The sequence below is a fragment of the Chelon labrosus genome (genome assembly GCF_963514085.1).
Source record: "Chelon labrosus genome assembly, chromosome: 17".
Classification (NCBI taxonomy): domain Eukaryota; kingdom Metazoa; phylum Chordata; class Actinopteri; order Mugiliformes; family Mugilidae; genus Chelon; species Chelon labrosus.
Genome location: NC_140350.1, coordinates 14,472,357 through 14,494,642, shown reverse-complemented (window position 1 = coordinate 14,494,642; position 22,286 = coordinate 14,472,357). Strand labels below are relative to the sequence as shown.

Sequence of the window (22,286 nt, the reverse complement as noted above, 5' to 3'; positions counted from 1 at the left end):
ACCCGTGCTGTGTGGAGGCTGCAGGTTCTGAACCCCTCGCAGCCCTGAAAACACGAATCAGCTGGGGGAAGGGATGCTCAGTTGCACAATTGTAGGAGACACATTTATAAAAATTTGAACCTTTCACTGACACATTTCTAGAAGATTCTCTGGTCGGAGTAGATGACAGGTCTCATCCTTAGCTGAACCTATTTGATTTTCATTTCAAATACATGTTTGTGAATGAGAACAATAAAAAAATCGAATCAAAATCAAAACCTGAAATAGAAACGGCACGTGTTTTTGTGCTGAGAACTACTTTAGATCCCAGAAGCCCAGAGCAGCTTTATGTTTAACCAGCAACAATGTTTGCATGTGAGCTGTTATGTAACACTAACTCCACTGTAGCTACACACAAATCCACATGGTGAGCGCAAGTTCAGTTTTTTTTTTACTTTCCTCTATGAAGATGCAACCGAAATTATTAAGTCTAAGTGACTTTAACATATTTATATCGAATTACAGTTTACAATTACAGACAGAGAGTTGAGAGACGGAGAGGATGCTGCCGTCTCATTATCATAAGCTTTCTTCTTCCCATAAGCTCTGAAGTTTGACTGCAGGGGGAAGCCTCTGATCACCCAGTTCCTCTGTGTGTGTGTCTGTACTAGTGATGGTTCAAGCCGCAGGAGAATGCATTGCTTTACATGTTGTGCACGTCACAGCTTCATTATGCAGTCTTCTCCTTTGTTTGCATTTACATAACGACATCTTTGTCCAAAATGGTCCGATACAGTTTGTTATTGCCCCTTCCCAGACTCCTTCCCTGAGCAGACCTACTTGCGTGACATGAATTCATATGAATCCATCTGCTAGTGTGTGACAGTGACAGAAAAATCACCCCCCCTTACACACACACACACACACACACACACACACTAATTTTGCTATTTCAGGGAGAGAGAGACACACACGGGGACACAGTGTGCGTCACAAACTAGAGGGATGACAAGGTGTTCCGAAATTAATCCTGAGGAAAAGAGGGCACATGTGGGGGAGAGTGTCCTTAGGCCGGCTGGAAGAAAGATGGAGGACAAGGATAGGGGACAGTCGTGGATGTGGTCTCGTTTTCAAAAGAAAAGCTAGCTGGAGTGTTTCCTAGTGTATTTAAATAACGAAGGGAAACATACAAACGAAACGACTGAATGTGAGATAGGTCTTGAATGCAAGTGCAAGCTTGTCAGAGAGGCCGTATTTTCTCCTAAAGCATGTTTAGACAATTTTCTGACAACTAAATGACTTGTGCAGAAAGAGATTGAGATTCCTGGCTTGTGTGACAAAGACTATTAAAGTGTCAGGCACACTGTAATTTATCTGTAAATCCAGCTTCTTGTTTAGACGGTATTTAATGTTGACTGGACAGTTTTATGACCTACTACATGATCTACTATTTCTCCTATGCTGGAATTTAAAGGACAGGAAGTACTTTTTCCATGACAAGAACTTCTCTCAGTGTTCTCTCAGGGGTGCAGAACAGCCACTTTTTGGCTCAAAGTCGACACGTAAAAGCACAATTTACCACATTCCTGCTACTGCAACCCTGTGACGTGAATAGCAATGAACATGGGAGTCTGATTGATGACTCACACGGTGGCGAATCCCGTCTGGAGTCTGTCGTAATGTCATGTACGAGGAGAGACATTCAAAAGCCCACACACTCAGTCTGTCAACGCATTCTAAAAAAACAAAAAAAAACGCCCCGTCCATTCTGCCAATAATCACTTCATCTTTATGCTTTACAATTTTGACAAAATTTTGAAAGACAGAACATGCGTGAACATGCCCAAATAAGTCTTTTATAGACAACACATACACACATAGGCACTTGTGTAGACAGTGTATTGTCTGGAGCTTAAACATGATGAGTACAGAAAGAACAAAACTATCTGAATTACCACGAGAGAGGAGCCGCACTGTGATTCATGGTGTTGTGACAGAAACTGTAGTGATTTGTCATTGTGTTTCACCTGTCAGGAGAAGGCATCTAGGCGGCTACTGTGCGTGTTTGTGTGATTCATGGGCTGGATGCAGCGAGTTGTGCTTAAAGAAAAAAATAAATAAATGAGCCTGCACAGAAAATAGAGAGAAAAATAGTAGAGAAAGAAGGAGAGAGGGGTTCCCTGCAAATGTGTTCACTCCTTTATATGGCAATATGGACTGGCTATCTTTAAATGAAGTCATTAATCTAACACTAACAACCTGTCACTGCAGCAGTCAGCCAACCATATCCAAAAGTCAATACCAGCAAATAAACAAAAGCCTCCTGAAGGTAGAAATGACAGTATTAAGATTTGTACTGCAAGAGTCATCAGTTGATAGTTTTTGCAGTTGGCTAATTAAATGAATCGGCCAAGAAATAATGACTGTGTTCATACTGTATTTGAGAAATTGCATCCAAAATAGACACAAGCTTTCTTTTACCAGATGTGTCACTAAAATATATAATGTTTTGAGTCCGTAAGCAAAGAAGAATGGCTGGGCTGCTGAAAAACTGAGAGGAAATTTACATTACAGCAAGCTGAAGGTGGACATTGCGTGTCATGCTGAAGAACAGGTAGTAGAACACTAGGTCTCATGGCTGTTGACACCAGCGCGTGATCTTTGCACTTTTAGTAAAAGGCCAGTTCCCTTGTCACTGCAGCTCTCTGCTACGCCAGACTTGGCCGTAAACTCACAGGAAGGTCATGAATAAATCACCTTTCATTAATTGTTCTTTGACTTTGACCTTGTTTTTAACAAAGCAAGATTTTTGGTTATGATCCCTGAGCTAATTAAGATGACATCACTGTATTCAAAGATCAAACAGTGAACAAAGAAGCTGCTATATTCATAAGATAGAGCTAAAAGAATAGAATTAAATGAGTAATCCATGCTGATTTGGGTTACAAGCCTGTATCTTAGATATGTGCTTCTGGCAGTTTTCATGTTCACCTCTTATGGATACAGCCTTTTTACACCCACGTCAGTAGGAAGGCGGTCAGTAGGTGGGATGGGGGCGACTGTATGCTCCGCGGATGAACTACACACGGTGAGAGTGGTGAACGTGGTGCTGATTACGTAATGCAAGACGTAGGAGGCGCTTTCAAAATAAATTGCAGGGACGCGAGAAATGTCAGACTCAGCAGGCTTTTGGAACTGTAGGAGATGACCTCACTACGCACAGAGCTCGTAATATCGCCCACTTTTAAACATCTCTCCCTAACTACTCAACCGTTCTAAAAAACACTTTAGTACAAAAGTAGTATTTTATAGTATTAAATTAGCGTAATACTTGGCATCAAGTGTAAACTAAACAAAATACAGATTGTGGCATGTGGGAAGAATACACAGAAACTGGATTATTTTCAGTACAGTGTCATCAGCCATTGAGAAAACACATGAATCTGATGGACATGTACAATCATTCCAGACCCGGCACATATTTTTTAAAATGTGTGGGTTAAGGATTGTGTTTCAGGTATGTCTTTAGTGTGGGTAACCTGTTTGCCCTTTGGGATTTTTTCTCCTCTCTTCTATCTGTTGTTGCTCTACCACCTCCTCCTCCTTTCACACACGCTCCTCCTCCATCTTCTTCTCCTTCTTTTTCCTTCTTAGAATTAGCCTCGGCCTTTCTGCTGGTCTGCTTCCCTCTAGGAGATAACATGGAGTACGGTACGTTAATTCATGTCTGCTCATACAAGAAATAAAAATAAAAAATGCCAGGTACAGTAAATCTCTCTGTATTTCACAGTATACCAGGGTTTTAAATCTGGTGTCCGTGGTGATATTCCTGCACCAGTGCACTGGCAGTGATGCAATTTACGTCAACCAGCGATGACTGTTTGACAAAGCTGAAGAGTTGAGCAAAAATAGAGACGGAGATGGAGCAGCCTACAGTTAAACAGAGTTAAAAATGTAACTAAGGTCCTATGAATTCACAGTGCCAGTCAGGAAGAATGAGACAGAATCCAGGAAGCATCCAAGAAAAGAAACTCTGTGTCCACAGATAGGATTAAAGCGTAAACAGAAAGAGAAAGAAATCGACAGCGAGGGCGAACAGGAACAACTACTGGTCTGGGTTTTCCTTGCGGGACAGCCCTGAAAGAAGAGAAAGAACTGGGGGACTGTAGGCGTACATCACACACTCTTACTCATACAGAGTCTGATCCTAAAACAAATCATGGGAATCCTGAGATTTTATTTAATCAGTATGTCAAATAGTAATATAAAGAGTCAGAGAGATTTATTAATTGATCTAATTTCATGGTTTCACCACGGTTATGTGATTTGTTCTCCCTCAATGTTACAAAACTGCTCATATTATTTTGACCACCACCTGTAACTGACCTCACGTGTTTGCTCTGCGCTGCCCTCTGTGGCTGAGTGGAGTACTGTCGTCTTTGTGCTTCATGGGTGGCAGACAGCTGTGAGAGAGGGCAAGTGATGAGTGATTGCCATTTGGGCACCCGGATAAATTCACACAGAGTTTAGCTACATGTACATATAGGCGAGCCACACTGTAACCCACTTTCAGCTCTGCAGAAAACAGTTTTGTCGCAACGTAACGCAGAAAGTCCTTGACTCACTTTTTGACTGAACAGAAACTCCTGTTATATAACAAGAGGGTGAATGGGAAATCATAACTAGGCCTGCAAGAGAAGAGCTGAAGAGCAGTTCTCTACACTTAATGCAGTGTTTGTCACAAGAGGAATTAGTTGTCCTTTTGCAGTGCTGAACCATTGCATACACTTACTATGCATTTCATTCTGAATGCTTACCTTAGCTATTTCTGAGAGATATGCCCGCCTTTCATCATTGGTTTTCAGAAATGCCTGATATTTGAAGGAAACAGAAAGCCACATTGTCACATTTATCCATCCATTAGCTAAGGTTCTGGCTGTCACTAATCTGTCTGCTTGTGGGTATAATGTGTGTTATGTGTTTGCGGCGTGTGCATGTGCGAGTGTGTGTATTTCAGAAAGTCTCCACAGATTACTACGGGGATTACTGGCTGCCCATGCTGCTTACTAAACCGTAGTTCGGCTAATATCTCACTGTTAGTTGAACAGAACAATAAACAAAGAATGTAGGAGTAAAGTACAGGACAAAGGTTAGTGACTGATATGCATTAATGGCTGTCAAAAAGTAAGGAATCCAAATGAAAAAAAAATCTGCTAAATCTCTTTCAATCCATAGCTAATCATAGTTATTAGTAACTGAAATATTTATTTTCTGGAAAAAAACTAAAGCTGCTTGCCTGAGAAATAATAAAATGAGACCAGCTGACACTGTGACCCCCGACAAAATCCGTCTCACTGTTCTCTGTTACATTTGAGACTCAGACCTTTCCCTCCTGTTCAATCCGGAGATGACAGTCCATCAGCTGACTCTGGAGGTCAGACTTCTCGTCAGTCAGGAGCTTCAGACGCTGCCTCAGGGTCTCCTACAGCAAAATGTTTCCATTAATTACAAAAATTCGATTTGTACCTGAATTACACCGTGTCCTCCACTAGGATAACAACAGCAAAAACAAACAATAACAGAATAGTTAATGCAAGAAAACATGAGTACAAAAATGGATTAGGCTCATACATTATTCAATAGGCAAACAGACACATTAGTGCTGAGACACTGTGAGGCTATGTGTGATTTATGGCACAGAGCAGAGCAATAATGAGTTTTACTCGAATTGGAACTTGTTCTTGTGCCCCGAAATAACCAGCTGCATTCAGCATTAATGATTCAGTGTTTTAGGGTTGGTGTCAATACCAGTTTTTTGGAATCAGTTTGATGCTTTTAGACCAGATTTTGTGGACAGCTGCATGATGCATTTAGAGGAGCAAAAACATAAATGCGTGCATTCTGTTTCTTTATATATATTTTTATAAATCTAATAATTGTGTTAAAAGTGTATGTCATTTAAAGTATCAGTCATGTGTTTAGGAACTGTAAGAAGACAGATGTTAACGAATGTACTAGATTTATATGCATATGTCTAACTTACTGTCACGGTCGCACATCTTACAATCTACAATCTCACAGTCACCCCTCCGATACACTAATGAGTTTCTGTTAGCTCTGCCTTCAGGCACACAAACACACGAATAATTAGACTGCACTGTGCAGCCGTTCAGTGTGTGGTGTGTATTCATGTGTGCTAAAGCATTGTAATTAGTGTGCATTACTCTCCCATGGTTTGTAATCCCGTGATTACGGTGCTGTGGTTTATTCAGCTTGCATCAACGGGAGGAGGATGGAGAGCAGCTGGCATCACAATCCTCTCTGTGCTCATTCTGTGTCTCTGGCTCTCTCTGCTGGTGTGCTTCTGTCTCACTGTATATAAACTTCCAGCTCTCTGTTGTGTCATTATCTGTTCGGTAAATTGCACAAAACAACACTGGTGCAGCTAAATAATTCAAGAAAAAACCTGCTCAGAAAACATGTTTGGACTCACTACTGGCATGTCATCGTAAGATCGGATAGAGGCCAGTCGATCTGTGAAAAAACAAGAGCACACGTGAGCATTATGTGTGTGTGGACTGAAATACAAACTTATGATAAGTGAATATACCGCAGTGAAGATTTGGTGTTATTTTGTTGCATTTGTGCTGTTACATACACTAACACAGATAAATTAGAGGATTGGCTGGAAGGGTCTTAAGGAGTGGTGCATTCAAGGGATGTTGGTAATCTCCAACAACCCATATTTGTATGTGTAAACAGAAGATGTCCAAATTTGATGTTTTCCAAGTTTACAAGTTTTCTGTAGAGGTATTGCAATGATACTATTCTTTGTGCAAAGAAAGTATAACAATAAAAGGTATTTGACTCGTGATTTTTTTTTTTAATTCAACCTGACAGATTTCAGTAAAACGCCTACATCAAACTGTTTCAAAAGCGTGGAAACGTACCCACGGGGTTTCCTCGTATGGCCTCCAGTCTCTCATGAATGAGTGAGATCTGTCTTTTCAGCTGTCCATTTAGCTCTACCTGTGTCTCATACCTTGTCTTCCACTCATTTCCTGACACAGCAGAAAAAAAAACAGAGAAAAAAATGTGAGACTATATTCCTGTTTGTGGAAGGATACATCAAAAGTGACAAGTTATTGGGCTAAGATAATCTGTTATTAGGTAAATCTTTCCACTGTGTCTAAAACAATATTCTAAAATTTTTAGTTTTAAACTCACCTTCCCCGTCAACACTGTTCAGTCTTTCTTGTAGTTCACTCATGGTACTACGCAGGTCAGACACCGACTCTTCAAGCATTTCTCTGCAGCCAAGAGAGCCAGAAGATGCTAATTATTTGCAGCAGATAACATTTACGGTATACACATTTTAGTGACAAATAACATTGCTTCAAACAAACTTACTTCATCTCCTTTTCTTGTTCGAATTCTGCCTGGAGTCGTGTCAAATCGTATTTGCTGTAGTCGCTATCTTTAGTCATGTTTCTGGGGGAAAAAACAAACTAGCTTTGAGCGGAGAAAAGTTTTGTCGCTCGTGGTTTCCATGGAGAACGCTGTTTCCGGTCTATGCTGGACCCGACAGGAAGTAGGTTCAGAAGCGCGCCCACGAAATGTAGTGCTCGTACCCCTGAGGTAGTAAAGAAAATATCGTTGTTGGCGTTTTTCGTGGTGTTGTTGTGTTTTATAAAAATTAGTTTGATTTGTTTTTTACACAATTGTTGAGTGAAGTATCAAATCTATTGTTCCAATGTTGTTGTTCGTGGTTTATGGAAATATAGCTACACTGCCTAACGAAAACAAAAGTTGCCACCAAAAAAAAAAAGGTCACACACTCTAATAATATTTCGCCTTTAGCTTTGACTACAGCACGCATTTGCTGTGGCATTGTCACATATCTCCACTATCCTTCCAGTTTTTAATAATGTGTTGGACAGTTAGTAGTTTCTTCAATCTCCTTAGATGTTTTCTCTGGTTGGTGCATGCCAATGATTTGACCCTTCTCAAACAGACTAACATCTTTTCGACATGGTTGTTTAAGAAAGGTGAAGCTACTCATTGCATCAGTTGGGGTAAATAACTTGTTGCCAGCTGAAAGACAATCACCCATTTTGCCAGGCAGTGTATATTATAATATTACTGTACACTGTAAAGACATTTTTAAGCTTTGATTTTGGGGAAAGTGTGGGTCGATTGGCATGAAGCTGAAAAGCAGAAGGATCCAGATCATCGTCTCCTTGAACCTTTTATTACTATATTTCATACCTGTTCTCATGCTGTGCATTGTTTCTAATCATCTCTGTGGATATTTACTGCAGTATCAGTTTAAATTCTGCCTGTCTCCTGACACAATAATTCACGAATGCTGTCTTCACACTACCTCAAAAATAATGTCCCAGATTTAGTAGTAGGTTTGAGAATAAAGTTTCTCCCTAGTTAGAAATGACAGCGCAGTAATGACTCCATATGTATCTTCTTTACCAACAGTTTTGTTCGTTTTTTTAATGAAACTCATTTCGCACTTAATTGCGCCTGAAAATTAACTTCCTCCACCGAGTTCTTAATTTTCCGCATTCAAAGTTAATGGTGTGTAAATGGCACATGATTTATTGCTACACTTACAGGGTTTCAAATTACTAGAGGAAACAGCATACTTTGCAAAACAGAACAGACAGAACGCGCATGCGCTCGGCAGACAGAGCAGCATTGTATAGTCATACTTCTTTCTTCCTTCCTTCAAAAAAGCCTTTGTAAACCTCTCATATAAAACAACCCTCCAATTAATAGTTAGAGAGCCTAGTTAAAATGTTTAACAGCTGTACCGGTATATATTAAATGTGTCATATACATTCATTCATTCATTCATTCATCTTCTGTACCCGCTTATTCCTGTTAAGGGTCGCGGGGGTCTGCTGGAGCCTATCCCAGCTGTCATCGGGCGAGAAGCGGGAGTACATATACATTCAGAATATATATTATGATTTTACAGTGACAAACGTAACAATACTACCACAAAAAATGTTTATACAATTGTAACATTAAAACACACTATGAAGGAAACATTTAGCCATAAATACCAGAAATTAAAAATTAATACAACAGAAAAATGAATGGCTTATTTTGTTGTATTAGTGATAAAGTGACCTATTGACAAAAAACAAAGAAAAGCATGTCATTTAATACAAATCTATTTTTTCTTCTCTTCCTCCACCTTTGTCTGCACATCCTTCTCCTCAGTTTTTGCTTGATGTTTTTCTTTCTGCACCTCCTTCCCTTCTTCAGTTTGTGCCGGCTGTCCATCTTTGCTGTTGCACATGGTCTTGGCTGTCTCCTTGCCTGCCGTCTTGAAGAAGGCCTTAATTCCCAGATTGTCAAAGTTGTATGCAGCCACACCGACATTGACCACTGACTGTAGAGCAGTGTCTGTGGCTTGGCTCGCGTCATCGCCGTACCTTCAGCACAAATGTTTTTAGTGGAGTTGGGGAAGAGTGGTGGAGTGCAAGAAAATAAATGAGGACGTGAAACTGAATTGAAAGGCTAGAAGCAAATATGTGGTGTTGTCGTTCACATTAAAATACTGGACGGTCAAGAAAAACGCAGTCATCTCTCAGTTTGCAGAAGTTTATTAGTAACAAACTAGGAAGAGTGGCTACTCATAGTATGAAAAGCAAGAGCATCACCACCCAACACAAGCTGACATTTAGCTGCAGTTAACATGGACAGACCCAGAAAGACAAACAGACAAGGTTTTGATAGCATCTACGCAGAAGTCGTAGCGCAAGCAGAGCAGCAGCAAGTCTGGTAATATACACCAATCAGGCATAACATTGTGCATGATCGGTGTATATGTACACAGGATGCATTTAAGTATTGAGTGTTTTCAAAGCTCTCAGGGCCCAAACACAAGCTGACACAGAGGTAAATAGACTTGAAGCAGAAAAAACTTTTGCCATTTCTTGTAGACAAGGCCTTGAACTACAAGGACTTATGAAAGAACTCAAAATACATACTTTTATGTTGGACATTAATCCCTAAACAAAAGTCAGTTCCATGAAGATGATCTCTTTGTTTTGTTAGGTTTGTCTTGAATGATCTTTCTGACTTGGGTTTGGGTTAGTCAAAGAGTAAAAAGGGTTGAGCAGAGTCAGCTGGCAGTGTACAAGCCATTGTCTTTACTTCCCCATGCAGTCATATGTTGCTGGACCTGTTTAAAAGATTCTCTAAGCCCCTAAATCTGAAAGGAAATAAAGTGTGAAAGCAGGTCAGTGCACCAACATACCAAGAAGAAAGTAGGCAAGAAGTAACCATAGTAACCTTACCGAAGCAGGGCGCAAAGAAGACAATTATCATCCCAAAATATAAATCAATTAAACATAGAAAAAGTGCAAAACATCTGAACTTACTTGTACTTCACTGTTGTGACAGTCTCTGAACACACACTTTTACCAACAAGCTTGGCTCCAGTCTCCAGACTAGACCAAACCGTGGAGAAACCTGATTTGGGAATATATTTTTAAAGACCTGGATCACACATTACGATTTAAACATATAAAATTCAAAAAACATATAGGTAGGAGCAAGTGGTGATTTGAGAATTGTGTCGGACAATGCACAAGGATGTATAGGATAATTTAACCTTCTGCTCATGTCCTAAGGTTTAGTGCGTACCTTGTATACTGCTAGCAGCTACCAACTTGGCACCTTCCAAGTTGGAAGCTTGGCCATCTTGGCTCTTCTTCATAGACTCCGGGACCAGCTTAGCACCATGTTTCTTCACGTGGGGCGCCACCTTATCTGCCACATGTCCTGCCACCGTGCTCACTCCATTCACTATGAATACATACATACAAAAATTTTACAGAAAACTAAAAACAGATACGTACCTACATGGCTACATTCATATGCAGGACACATGCCGTGCAATAACAAAAAACTATTTCCAGTGGGATGATTTCTGATAATGCTTCAGGTCCTTACCCAAGTACTGGGTGACTCGAACGGCACCCCCAGTGGCCTGTTTAGCCGCCTGCAGACCTTTGGTGACACGGGGGTTGACGTCTGAAGGAGTTTCCTCAGGCGTGATGTGGTCCCGGATCTTGGCTGCTCCTTTGTGAATGACCCGGCCAGTGGCCTCTGCTCCCTTTGCAAATGACTGACTCAGCCGTGCAGCTCCTACAGCGATATATTTTGGGGAGTATTTATAATGTAAATAAGGGATTTTGCATGAGCATGTGGTTGAACAACATTTTCCTTTCAGAACTGAATCCTGTGCAGGAGAAACTGATGCAATGGTAAACAACACCCACTAGTGGTCAGTTTTGTAGGAAGACAGACATCTAATGTATATAGTATATAGTTTGTTTCTCAATTACAAACATACCTGACAAGATTCCTTGCGCCATCTTCTCACTCCATCCAGGAAGTAGTAGTTTTTCCTTATCCCCTGTTGGCAAGGTCAATCCTGTTTGCTCATTCAGGGGACCAAGTGGGATTTTTGTACTTAAGTTGATGACGTCTGACTCTGACCCATCTGGACCCTGGTAAGAAATCCATTAATTCATATAATAAACAGTTACAATGAGAGGACACACAGTAAGATACTTTCAGAATGGCTGTATGCCTAAAGAGCACAAAGCATCTCAGACTGTTTATATCACATGACATGACAGCTGTTGTTTTTCTTCCTGAAAGTCAAAGAAACTTGGCACGTAGCACCGGTGCATCCAGTGCAACAGGTTGGTTCAATCGCAAAATTTGTTTTTTGTTCTTAAAACAGATAAATTTCCTTAGATAGCGTCAATTTAAAAACAAACTGCACAGCTTGTTTTACTTCTAAGAGGCACACTGCATCAAGAATAGCACATGTCTGAGATGATGCATAGCGTCTGATGTGGCTGCTGTTCCAGAAAGAACTTAATTCAGTATGAAAGTTTTAATGCCAGACTAAGTGATGAGTGGGTGGGAGGGAATATAGAGATAATTGTAAGGATGAGTGATATCATCTAACAATGTAATAAAAGTAATTGGCTGATGTAATGACACTCAATCTCCAGTCATATCAAAAAGCACGCCAACTATTTCACTCCAAATGTGACCATACTTCTCTAAATGAACATCATTCTATATGGAAGAGGACTTGAAACCAGTGAGTGCAAACATCAGTTCATTAGGAAATGTTAACTGATGTAATAAATCAAATAAGAGAGTAGGAATATTCTCTATCAGACTTCTTTTTGCTGGCATTGCCCCCTTCTTACACCTTCTTACAAAGAATGCTGGTTTAAGGACCATATTGGCATCACCTTTCAGACATAAAGGAGATGCCCGCTTCTCAGATTGTATTATTAGCCCTCACCAACTATTGTTCATATTCAACCGTCCTTTCTGACACTGTAAAACATTTGTACTAAAAGTAAACACTGACCTGGATCCTGAGTTCGGCGAGCTGTGACACAAGGTCCTGAAACGTCTCTCGGGTAGCAGGAGGCAGTTCAGAGGACAACACTATCCCCGCATAGGACCCTGGTGTCTCTGCCATGGAGTCAGGGAACATGAAGATCCCAGAGTTAGCCAGCAGCACTGGGGTGTCAGCTGTCAGCGGGTATAGCCAATCACACACCTTGAAAACACAAAGACACAAAAATGAGAAGTTTGGGCATGGTAACCAGGTCAGAAGTCATCAACCATGTAATGATCACCCGTTGTAGCTGGATTCAACTGCTTTTAGCAATAACCTGAGATCTTAGAAATTAGACAGAAAGCAGGAAATGATCACTGTAGTCAAGGGGCATTGGAAATGATCGCATGTTCAAGACCCAAGGGTGTGGTCAGCCTGTTTGTCTTTCACAAAAAGTGCCCAGTGAGCACAATGAGCCCCATTTCTTTAGAACGCTCTCGAAGACACATTTCCAGACGTGTCAGCCGTCCGCACAGACATAATACAGACACAGAGGCTGGTATGCCGCCTGACAGGATGACCCCCGAGAGGGCGCAGGACACTGACCAGCATCACAACAGAAGAGCGGAGTCATCTGTTAATGGGACCATTGTCTTGCTGGGAAACAAAGCAGGGCCAGAACACAGGAGAGCAGCCCACCAGCCTGCTCTGGTCATGGGATTCAATGCAGTACACAGAACGGCATAATACACGCTTTGTAGAGGTGCCAGCTTAGATTTAGACTTTATATTGACTCAGTGCAAAAACAATTTTAAATACCAGGTTGTTAGAGGACACAGTCGGTGTGCCAGTGTTACAGTAGATGAAGAAGTTTTTTATATAATCTTGTCCCATAAAATACAGATGAAGATTAAGCAACTGGATATCCTTGTCTTTAGAATACAGGTGAAGCAAAGAGTAATACAACTGGATGGAAATGCATCCAAACAATGATAAAAGCATCAGGCCAACTAATGCCAGCAGCAACACTGAGAGTGTAAAGATAGAAAAGAAATTATAAATCAACTTAAAAAATAAATAAATCGATAGATGACTAGCTGAAAATAAATTTGTGATTCTATAATCTTATAGTTTAAAGACAGATGAGAGAATTTCAGTATTTCTTCTTTTATATCATTATAAACTACTAAAGAAATATTTTAAAATTAAATGTTTGTGTTTTAGTCAGTACTTTCTGAGGTTATATACACAACTAATAAATAAAGGAACATAGTTGCATATCCCAAACAAGTTAACAAAGCCCTCATTGAGCATTCAGTTTTGACATTTTTTTAAATTTGCCGACAAGTGTTGACAAGGGATGCATTGTATGAAGATACTTCACCACGACAACACCACCAGTTAAAAGCAAACACAAACGTTAAAGGTACTCCATCTACGCACATTGTGACTCATACTTAGTTTTGTTTTGCCCTTCAGTCACACCCACTTACGTCTAGGACACACGCCCAAGAGAAATGTTTTGTTGACACACTCACACCTATGCAGGTATATTGGATTTACTCACATGTAAAAATGCTGAGGGTCTTCCAGGTGTGGAATCCTTATGCTGACCGTTCAGCGCGATTAAGCGAAGGTAGCCTGGGTTAGACAGCGAGCTGACCTGTCCATTTGGTGCCACGAAAAACAGCTGTACCCCAGAGGGGATGAAAAGCAACAGGGTTCCATCTCTGGCTGCTGCTGCTCCAGCCGGACCGTACGCCAGGCTGCGGTGGCCGTCTGTGGGCTGTGGTGTGTACACTGGAGGCTGCTCCCCTGAGTCAGCCATGGTCAAAGTTGCTGGCGCTGCTGCAGGGACTGAGTGTGCGTTCGGAACAGCAGGGGCAGCAGGACTGACGGGGGCTGCGTTGGGGGCTGGGGTTGTGTTCTGGGTGGCAGCAGGTATGGTGGGGTAGAGATGATGGAGGGCGCTATCAGGCGGCTGAATGTTGACTGTCAAGTTTGGATAAAGATTTGGAGGAAGGTCCCTCAACAATAAGCCCCTCTGTTCTCCCGTTGTCAGCTGAGACCTTTCCAGATCAGAAAGGTGGGTGGTGACAGTCCTCAAAGTGTCCCTCATCTTCTGCTGAAGCTGCCTGGCCGTGTCCCAGGACGGTCCCTTCTGCCTCTCACCCCCAGTTGGAACCTCCAACCCCTGAGTAAGGTGCATTTGACCCTTCTTGTAATACACCAGGGCCTCGGCTCTTTTCTCAGCCTCTTCAGCTGCCAGTCCACGACTCAGGGAATGAAACGCCAACTCATACTGGTCCTTGATGAGTAGAAGTTCTGCCGGGTCAGCCATGCTGAGGACTGGAAGGAACACAGAGACGAGAAAGAAAACATTAGAAGCAGTAAAATATATAGATGACATTAACTGAAAACTTGGTTCCTGTAATAAACAAATATTAAATGTTGATTTATGACTACAGCTTGTTTTAGACCTAATAGTTTCTTACATTAACTGAATTGAAAAGGACGGGGACTGTACACTATGGCAGGAATCAATAAAACAAATTGGAGCAATAAAAGAATGGAGTATACAGTACCATCCAACGAGATAAGTAGAAAAGGAAATTTAATTCTCAACTTAAGCGGAGTACTCTTACGACGTTACCGCAGGGATAATGAGTTAATGTGAGAAAAATCTCAATAATGCGTTGTTGCTGCCTGGCTATGAAAGGTTTAATGACCTACGAGGGAACACAGCAGGTTTTACCTGAACAACCAGACCTGTGTGTGAGCTTTGAGAGGAGACTTACATTTTAAACACATTAAAGTAGCCTACTTTTAAATGTATGAAAGTGGTTGTTAGCTTTCCAGACATCCCTGCTTACCTGCCTGTCCGCCCACTGGGAAATACAAATTTCTAAATCTGGTTTACCTTGACAGAGGAACTTTGATATCCCGGGAGAGAAGAAACAAACAACAACAAAACAAACAATAAATTTGAGCTTTTAAAAAGTCTTTGTGTCGGTTTTCAGCAGTTCTTCTGTGCTTTCACAGATGTAAAAAATAAATAAATAAATGATCCCACCAGGGTGTTAACTCACTGGTTTAATCTGGCGCTGCACGAGCCGCGACGTACGAGCGTCAAAACGAACCGAGCGAGCAAAACAGCTTCCGGTCAAGACTTTCAAAATAAAACCCACAGGCCGCGTGTTACAATCAGTAATGTCAATTTATCCAGAATAAAGAGACACGTAAAACGATATGAGAAAAGTAAAATATATTTTTCTGTTGGAAAAAAAACCAGTAATCTCAGTATTGTGCTTGAACAAATATGAAGGATTCTGTAGATCATGATTTGAAGGCAACATCAATCTCCAGTGTGTTGGGCTACAACTGATGATTTATTACCTTTAAAAACATTTGCATCAGTGTATTCAAGTATTCCAGCCGTGCTTAAAACACTTTTGGTAAATGTTTCTCCTATGGGATGTTGTACCTTCAAGGTAGAATGATAACAAACAAACAAAATACGAGTTTGAGCCTGCATTGTACGCAGTGAGACTGATCATTGAGCGAGGAGCAAATCTTTTATATAAAAATATATTACCATGTTCACAGAATATGGATTTTCAATGAAGGAGGAGGCACAGATGTCATCTCCAACTGGTTAACTTTTGTTATAGAAAAAAACAAACAAATCAAACACGAGTTATTTTTCAAAGCAGAGTATATTTATATATATTCCCACACATCTGGAGTGGCTCCAATATTTGTATAGTTTATAATTTTTATAGTTCATTGTGTTTGCATAAAGTAGATAAGACATATATTATATATCCAAGCGGACATGACATGAATGGGACTGTTAGTGGATTCAGCTGTGTTTGTTTTAAATCTAATTATGTTCTGGCAGAAGGATCTCGGGGGTGGAGCAGTGATTCACTGGAAAGGCAAAACAGCAGGTGTAGTGACCCTTGAAACATGACAATACCTGTACAAGGAGAGAGAAGACTTACATGTAGAGATGCAAAATTATATCCTGTGTGCAATAACAGCACAGACTGCAAAGTTATCTCAATATATACACAAAAAAAACTATACACCATGCCTTACTTCGAACTTTTGTACTTTTCCCTAATGGCCTGTTGTGGGTAGCTCTCTGCACTGATGTGTAGCTTGTGGAGGTCGGTGAGGCACGGCACTATTTCATCCACAGTATACCCCGTAAAGGCATTTAAGGTGTCAGGCTAAAAGACAAAAAAGATTTAGATACTACATTATGTGTAATTTATTGAGGAAAAACCCGAGAACAAATGAACAAATAAAACACTGGTCTAGACAAACTTACCCAGAGGGATCTGTTTATAGTGTAGGTGGCCAGGCAATAAGCTCCAGCTGCCACTATAGATGGTGTGTACTGCAGGAATGGATCTATTTCCAGCAGGCTTAACTCTGCTATATACTGGGAGGAGGTATATATGAAGATATATGTTTAACTAATAATATAAGGCACTGAATGTATAAGTGAAACCTGACCGACTGAATTTACTCACAAAGGCAAGGTTCTCTGTGATGGCGCCGACAGGCTGGATGGACATGAAAAGACGAAGGAACTGGTTCGTGGTGGGAGCTGCCATCTTGAAGTCCAGCACCCTTAGAAAAATATGCTCCATCCGGACCAGCTGCTTTTTAGTGTACGTGCTGTCTGTGATGTACACAAACTCATTCAGGTCAGGGGGCGAGATCTCTTCATATTTTCTACAAGGTGACACATTAGATAACATCTTATATCCTTAAAGCCGGGACAGGAGCAGAGCCAGAAACACGTTCAGAAACACAAATATATTCTCACGCAGCGATCAGCAACGCAGCCGTGCCGACCAGCTGCAGCTTGCTCCGTTTCATGTGGACCGTGCAGGAGAGAAAGCGGTCCAAGTAGTTGACAGCAAGGTGCAGAGTTTCGGAATTAAGCTTGTACTCCTGGACGACTTCGACTAGCCAGTCCAGCAGAACGACTCGCATGGCACTGGTGATCTCTGGATGGTTTTCTAAGTAGCCTGGATTTGCCCTGAACTGCATCTGACATTAGAAACCAAAGCAGTTAACATGGAAAGCTAAGGAACAATGCAACTCTCACAGTAAACAAAATAATCTCACTTCACTGTCCCTCAAGTGCTGGTGAATAATTTCTGCGTACTCCACACAAAGCACCGCCTCAGACATCAGAGACTCATGTAGCTCAGACTGCATGGAAGCATCTTGGCTTGAGCCTGTAAGAGTAAACGGTCATAAAGCTATGAAAAGAGAAAGGTTTAGCATGTTTGCTGTTTTCATAGAACAAACTCACTTGAACTCAGCTCCAGCAGGAGCCTCGTATCTTCCCTTTGCAGGGCATTGTTTTCAGCATCGAGGCAATAACTGTCTAAGACGACTTCTTGACCAGAAGCTGCAAGGACAACTTCACAAGCCTCTTCAACGCACACATCATAGCTGGAACTGGACGGACAGCCAATAAAGTTGAGCTGAGAGCTGTCTGAGATTGAACTGTGTTTGGAAAACTGGCTTCCCTGAGGAGGCAACACGAGACAACATGATTGTGACTATGGGCTGAAATGTGAATGTCCTGTCAAGGGAGAGCGACTGAAAATCAATAAACTCGACTGCCCTCCACTGTGCCTCTCTCACTTACCTGGCTGAAGGATTGACCACGCCACTCATTTTCTGACAAGACACCGAGCACCTTCCGCTGTTTGGTCCTCTGGACCTGCAGTGCGTCCGTTTTGCCTGAAGGCTGAATGTTTTCTTTGCTGGTGTGACCCCCACAATGGGCATTGGTGGTGAAGTTCATCTTAAAGGATTAGGGGAAGGAGAAAGTATACAAGTGAACATGATCATAGAAGAGTAAGGCAACAAAACAGAAACACATGAGAGACAGTGACAAACCTATAAATTAAAATATGCATATTGCAGGAAGACAATGTTGACTTTGTCACTTCCCTGTATGTGTACCGTGGATCAGTATGCCAAGGAGGGTTGCAAAAATAATGATTGGCAAAGTATTTGATGACTTTAGCTGTTTGGATCTAAAAGTTATTAATTAAACAGTCAGAGAAAGAAAATGATTCATAGCAATACATATGTGTATTATTAAAGAGGAAAGGACTAGTTAATGTTTGACAAAGCTGAATAAATATTAATAGATCCTAAAAAAAATGTTGAATCCAGGCCAACTGGGGCCTTTCTGTGTGGAGTTTACATGTTCTCCCTGTGCCTGCGTGGGTTCTCTCCGGATACTCCGGCTTCCCCCCATTGTCCAAAGACATGCTTTTTAGGTTCACTGGTGAATTTCATCGGTGTGAATGGTTGTCTGTCTCTCTGTGTTAGCCCTTTGATAGACTGGAGACCTGTCCAGGGTGTATCCTGCCTCTCAGCCGATAACAGCTGGGATAGGCTTCAGCTAGGCTACAAACATGTTAATGTTCCGTGCTTCGGTGGATGCTTCACTGCACAGAGCGATGTTTGTACAATCAGAGTTGCTTCTACTTGTAACATCTTGTAACTATTTTAGAAGTCAGTAGTTCTCCAATAGGCCACCTGCATGGAAACCTGCATTGCACAAACATTGTGACTGGCCTTTTAGATGCATGAACTTGTAACCAGATAAACTTTTGAAATCAAAAACATTTGGGTATATTCTGGATTAATGAAGCAGGAAATTAAAGCAGATGATTTGTTTTGTTATTGATGTTTCAAAAAAAATAAAATAAAATTATAATAGGAAACTTTTTAGAGGAGAAAATATAGCTTGAGGGAACCTTGAACAGACATGGTGCTATCTACAAGTGATTGTAGCCTAGATTCAGGTCACATTGCCATGGTTACAAGAATCAATCAGAGGGCATCAGTCACACACACAAAAATTGAGACAAACGAGTAGAAATACAGAAATGAAGTTGCAAACAGAGTGCATCCCTTCACTAATCACGTGGTAACCATTAGGTTTTATCGGATCCTTAATTTAAACTCACCATAATCAGGATCCACGTATCTCGACGTTTTAAGGTGGAAGCGGAAAAATGCACATTCTACCGACAGTTCAACCGGATAAATAACCTCTTAAACTTTCTTGTTTTGTTACGAATTTGGCCAAACAGCGACTTCACGCGGCATTCAAGGGCAGGCTCCTGTAAGCGCGGTACGTTTTCGTTTTGTGTTAAAGTTAGTAGGCTACCTTGTAGTTGAGGCTGATCAGCTGTTTCCTCCGGGTTCTTTGTCCAATCACGTGGCAGAACGCAACCGCTGACAGTCGACGTCGTGCGTCAGGAAACCTGTCATTGAATGCACCTGATCAGCTTTAAATTGATGAGGCCTCTGTTTGGCAATGGCTGTCCTGTCTGACTCTTCATGGTGTTTGTAGTTTGTAGTTTCTCCTAACGTTTAGTTGTTGCATTAGGCAAAAACAGGGGTGTCAAACTCATTTTAGTTCAGGGGCCACATACAGCCCAGTTTGATGTCAAGGGGGCCAGACCAATAACATGATAGCGTATTTACCTATAAATAACGACAACTCCAAATGTTTCCCTTTGCTTTAGTGCAAAGAAGAATATTATTAAAATGTTTACATTTAATGATTGGACATTTCTTAAGAAAAAGAGATGCAATTTCTGTTTAGTTATAGGTCTCAGTGTTGTGTTATGTCCACAACTCTTACTAAATCTGTGTGAACCCTGGGAATAGCAATTACTTTTATTGGAAAAATAGCAGTTAATGTCTTCAATGTAATTTTTGCAATTCACAAATTCATCCCACGGGCCGGATTAGACCCTCTGGCGGGCCAGATTTGGCCCACGGGCCGTATGTTTGACATGCATGGGCAAGAAGAAGACACAAGTAGTAAATCTACACTGTAGAAAACATTATGTTCACTAGTGAAAACGAATGCATTATAGTAAAAAACAGTCCTGCACTGAATCCTATGCATTTCCAAAGATGCACTGGCCCATTTTCTTTTTCACAACCATACTTTGTCTTGAACAAACTTGCAGCACAATGTTAGCTTCCCTTTGCGTTGATTGTTGCAGGAAACATTGACTCCCATGTGATGAGATGCTTCTGGGATGAAGTATGGTGAAATGATATACACTGTTGGGAGTAAGGGTTGGCAGGCTTGGCTAATGTTTAGAGAATGGAGAGCAGAAGGTTGGGGTATACATACAATCATGGTCTGGTCCACTGTTGGTATAGAGAATCAACATGGCGGCGGAGACAGTTTGTGCATCAATAAAGAGCCCAGAGCGTGTCTAAACACAGGAAGTAGAGGGGAAGACATTTCTGTTAAACACTGTTGGACTGTTTAGACTAAACTAACAAACTAAAGACTATAGACTATAGACTGGAGACCTGTCCAGGGTGTACCCCGCCTCTCGCCCAGTGACAGCTGGTATAAGCTGCAGCCCACCTGCAACCCTTCACAGGACAAGCGGTTACAGAAGATGAATGAATGAATGAATAACCAACTAAACTAATTTCGAAGGAGATCTACTAATTGTGAAAATATAATTAAAATGTGCACAGTCCATGCTATTTATTTACAACCTCGGCCGTGGTTCATTTAAAGTTTCAGTACGACTTATCTCCGTGACGACCAATCTTATAAAACTGTTTGCCATAACAACTGCTGCTGCCTTGTATTTTTATATTTGAGTCCTATCTGGTCCACAAATCTGCAGCACAGCCACTGTTTGTCTCCCGTTTTCCATCACTGGCAAACGATTTAAGATTCATATCTGAGATTTGTGTTAGATGTTCTTATCAAAGCCACGCTGACTGTTGTTTATCACAGATTTCGGTGGAATTTATTCATGCTTCCCTTTAAGCACTTTACTGCAGTTTCTGCTTCTCGTACTTTTTTGACTCAAAAAGTTGATGGGCAGATGAGATTAATGCCTTCCTGTCAGTTTTATCTAAAAAGAGCGGGGCTGCTCTGTTGACTGTATCTGTCACAGTTGTTGCCTTTTCTGGTGGCACATCTGTGGAGCGACATACAATCCTGTCTTAAGACTGTTTAAATTTAATTTTAAAAGAAAACACACAGCCAGAGTCCGTGCTGGTCCATATTTTGTATAAAACAACTCTTTAAAACAACAAAATCGATAGTATATATAGAATACAGAGATACACACACTTGCCAGTTAATTAGGCACACTAGTGAAAGCAAATGCACTCTAATATAACAGTCCTAGACAAAATCTTCATTCAGCATTTGTTTAAAATAAGTGAGAGAGTTGTTGATTTATCTGTTTGTAGTACTATTGAATTGTATTCTGTTGCACCGACGCATGTTTCTATTATTTTGACAACCCCATTTTAGTCAGTGGGCTAGGCTGAGTGACAGAAATACATTTTGATTCATCACAAACTACGTCCTCCAAAATGATCATGCATTTGAATTACCACTTTTTTGTGCGGGACTGTTATATTATAATGCATTTATTCCTACTAATGTACCTAATGAACTGTAAAGTGTAAACACAAAAAGCTTAGTAACAAGTCATTCCTACTCGTTTTGTCTGACTGAAGAGAGGGCGGCTGCATTTTCTGCACTGTCCATCAGATGGCAGGATCTCTCTTCAGTGATAACACCGCCTGAAACATTCACAGTGGGTTTAAACAAAATCTGAGACATCTCACCACAGACATTGTGACCCAGCTTTATGTAATGTTAAACAAGCCTTGAACTCTTGCAGGAACAGGGATGGTGCAAAGCGGTGAAATATCCCGCTGATTAAAATACTCTACTGTCATGGGCCGCTGCTACATTATGTATGTTTAAATTAGCCCGGGGACATTTTTATTACGATTCTTCTAATTATTATTGATATGTCTTAGCATTGGTAAGAACTACTGCCGTGCTACGGAG

At 41.0% G+C, this 22,286-nt stretch overlaps 3 protein-coding genes across 6 annotated transcripts; all 3 read right to left on the bottom strand.

Annotated features, from left to right (window-relative positions):
- Positions 1-1,755: 1,755 nt before the first annotated feature.
- On the bottom strand, positions 1,756-7,554 carry ccdc169 (coiled-coil domain containing 169). Its single transcript, XM_084565474.1, has 8 exons — positions 7,390-7,554; positions 7,207-7,289; positions 6,930-7,040; positions 6,473-6,513; positions 5,363-5,461; positions 4,797-4,850; positions 4,366-4,442; positions 1,756-3,668 (listed from the first exon to the last, which is right to left on the bottom strand). Exons 1-8 carry the CDS (start codon positions 7,464-7,466, stop codon positions 3,479-3,481), a joined length of 732 nt encoding a protein of 243 aa, XP_084421600.1. The 5' UTR covers positions 7,467-7,554; the 3' UTR covers positions 1,756-3,478.
- Positions 7,555-8,262: 708 nt separating this feature from the next.
- Positions 8,263-15,405, bottom strand: sparta (spartin a). Of its 3 annotated transcripts, XM_084564518.1 has the most exons (8): positions 15,300-15,405; positions 13,947-14,728; positions 12,407-12,601; positions 11,363-11,519; positions 10,960-11,154; positions 10,651-10,812; positions 10,386-10,476; positions 8,263-9,434 (listed from the first exon to the last, which is right to left on the bottom strand). In XM_084564518.1, the coding sequence occupies exons 2-8, from the start codon at positions 14,718-14,720 to the stop codon at positions 9,170-9,172; spliced, it is 1,839 nt and encodes a 612-aa protein (XP_084420644.1). In that variant the 5' UTR covers positions 14,721-14,728; positions 15,300-15,405; the 3' UTR covers positions 8,263-9,169. The 3 variants fall into 3 exon arrangements, with proteins under 3 accessions (XP_084420644.1, XP_084420643.1, XP_084420645.1); XM_084564517.1 differs by lacking the exon at positions 15,300-15,405 and having other exon boundaries at positions 13,947-14,946; XM_084564519.1 differs by lacking the exons at positions 8,263-9,434; positions 15,300-15,405 and adding an exon at positions 9,455-10,216 and having other exon boundaries at positions 13,947-14,946.
- A 313-nt stretch (positions 15,406-15,718) lies between these two features.
- ccna1 (cyclin A1) lies at positions 15,719-19,460 on the bottom strand. Of its 2 annotated transcripts, XM_084564394.1 has the most exons (9): positions 19,396-19,460; positions 18,057-18,215; positions 17,715-17,934; positions 17,525-17,637; positions 17,220-17,446; positions 16,921-17,125; positions 16,716-16,829; positions 16,481-16,614; positions 15,719-16,358 (listed from the first exon to the last, which is right to left on the bottom strand). In XM_084564394.1, exons 1-9 carry the CDS (start codon positions 19,396-19,398, stop codon positions 16,307-16,309), a joined length of 1,227 nt encoding a protein of 408 aa, XP_084420520.1. In that variant the 5' UTR covers positions 19,399-19,460; the 3' UTR covers positions 15,719-16,306. The 2 variants fall into 2 exon arrangements, with proteins under 2 accessions (XP_084420520.1, XP_084420521.1); XM_084564395.1 differs by lacking the exon at positions 19,396-19,460 and having other exon boundaries at positions 18,057-19,083.
- Between the last annotated feature and the right edge of the window lie 2,826 nt (positions 19,461-22,286).

Coding starts and splice junctions, on each gene's coding strand:
- sparta (XM_084564517.1), bottom strand. CDS start 14,789: ATGTCATCTATATATTTTACTGCTTCTAATGTTTTCTTTCTCGTCTCT. Junction 12,602..13,946: donor GACCCTCAGCATTTTTACAT/GTGAGTAAATCC, acceptor TGTGTTTTCAAG/GTGTGTGATTGGCTATACCC. Junction 10,477..10,650: donor AGCTGCTAGCAGTATACAAG/GTACGCACTAAA, acceptor TTCCCAAATCAG/GTTTCTCCACGGTTTGGTCT.
- ccdc169 (XM_084565474.1), bottom strand. CDS start 7,466: ATGACTAAAGATAGCGACTACAGCAAATACGATTTGACACGACTCCAG. Junction 7,290..7,389: donor GAACAAGAAAAGGAGATGAA/GTAAGTTTGTTT, acceptor TCTTGGCTGCAG/AGAAATGCTTGAAGAGTCGG. Junction 4,851..5,362: donor GGATTGAACAGGAGGGAAAG/GTCTGAGTCTCA, acceptor TTCAAATATCAG/GCATTTCTGAAAACCAATGA.
- ccna1 (XM_084564394.1), bottom strand. Junction 17,447..17,524: donor AGCACTTGAGGGACAGTGAA/GTGAGATTATTT, acceptor TTCTAATGTCAG/ATGCAGTTCAGGGCAAATCC. Junction 16,830..16,920: donor TCACAGAGAACCTTGCCTTT/GTGAGTAAATTC, acceptor ACCTCCTCCCAG/TATATAGCAGAGTTAAGCCT.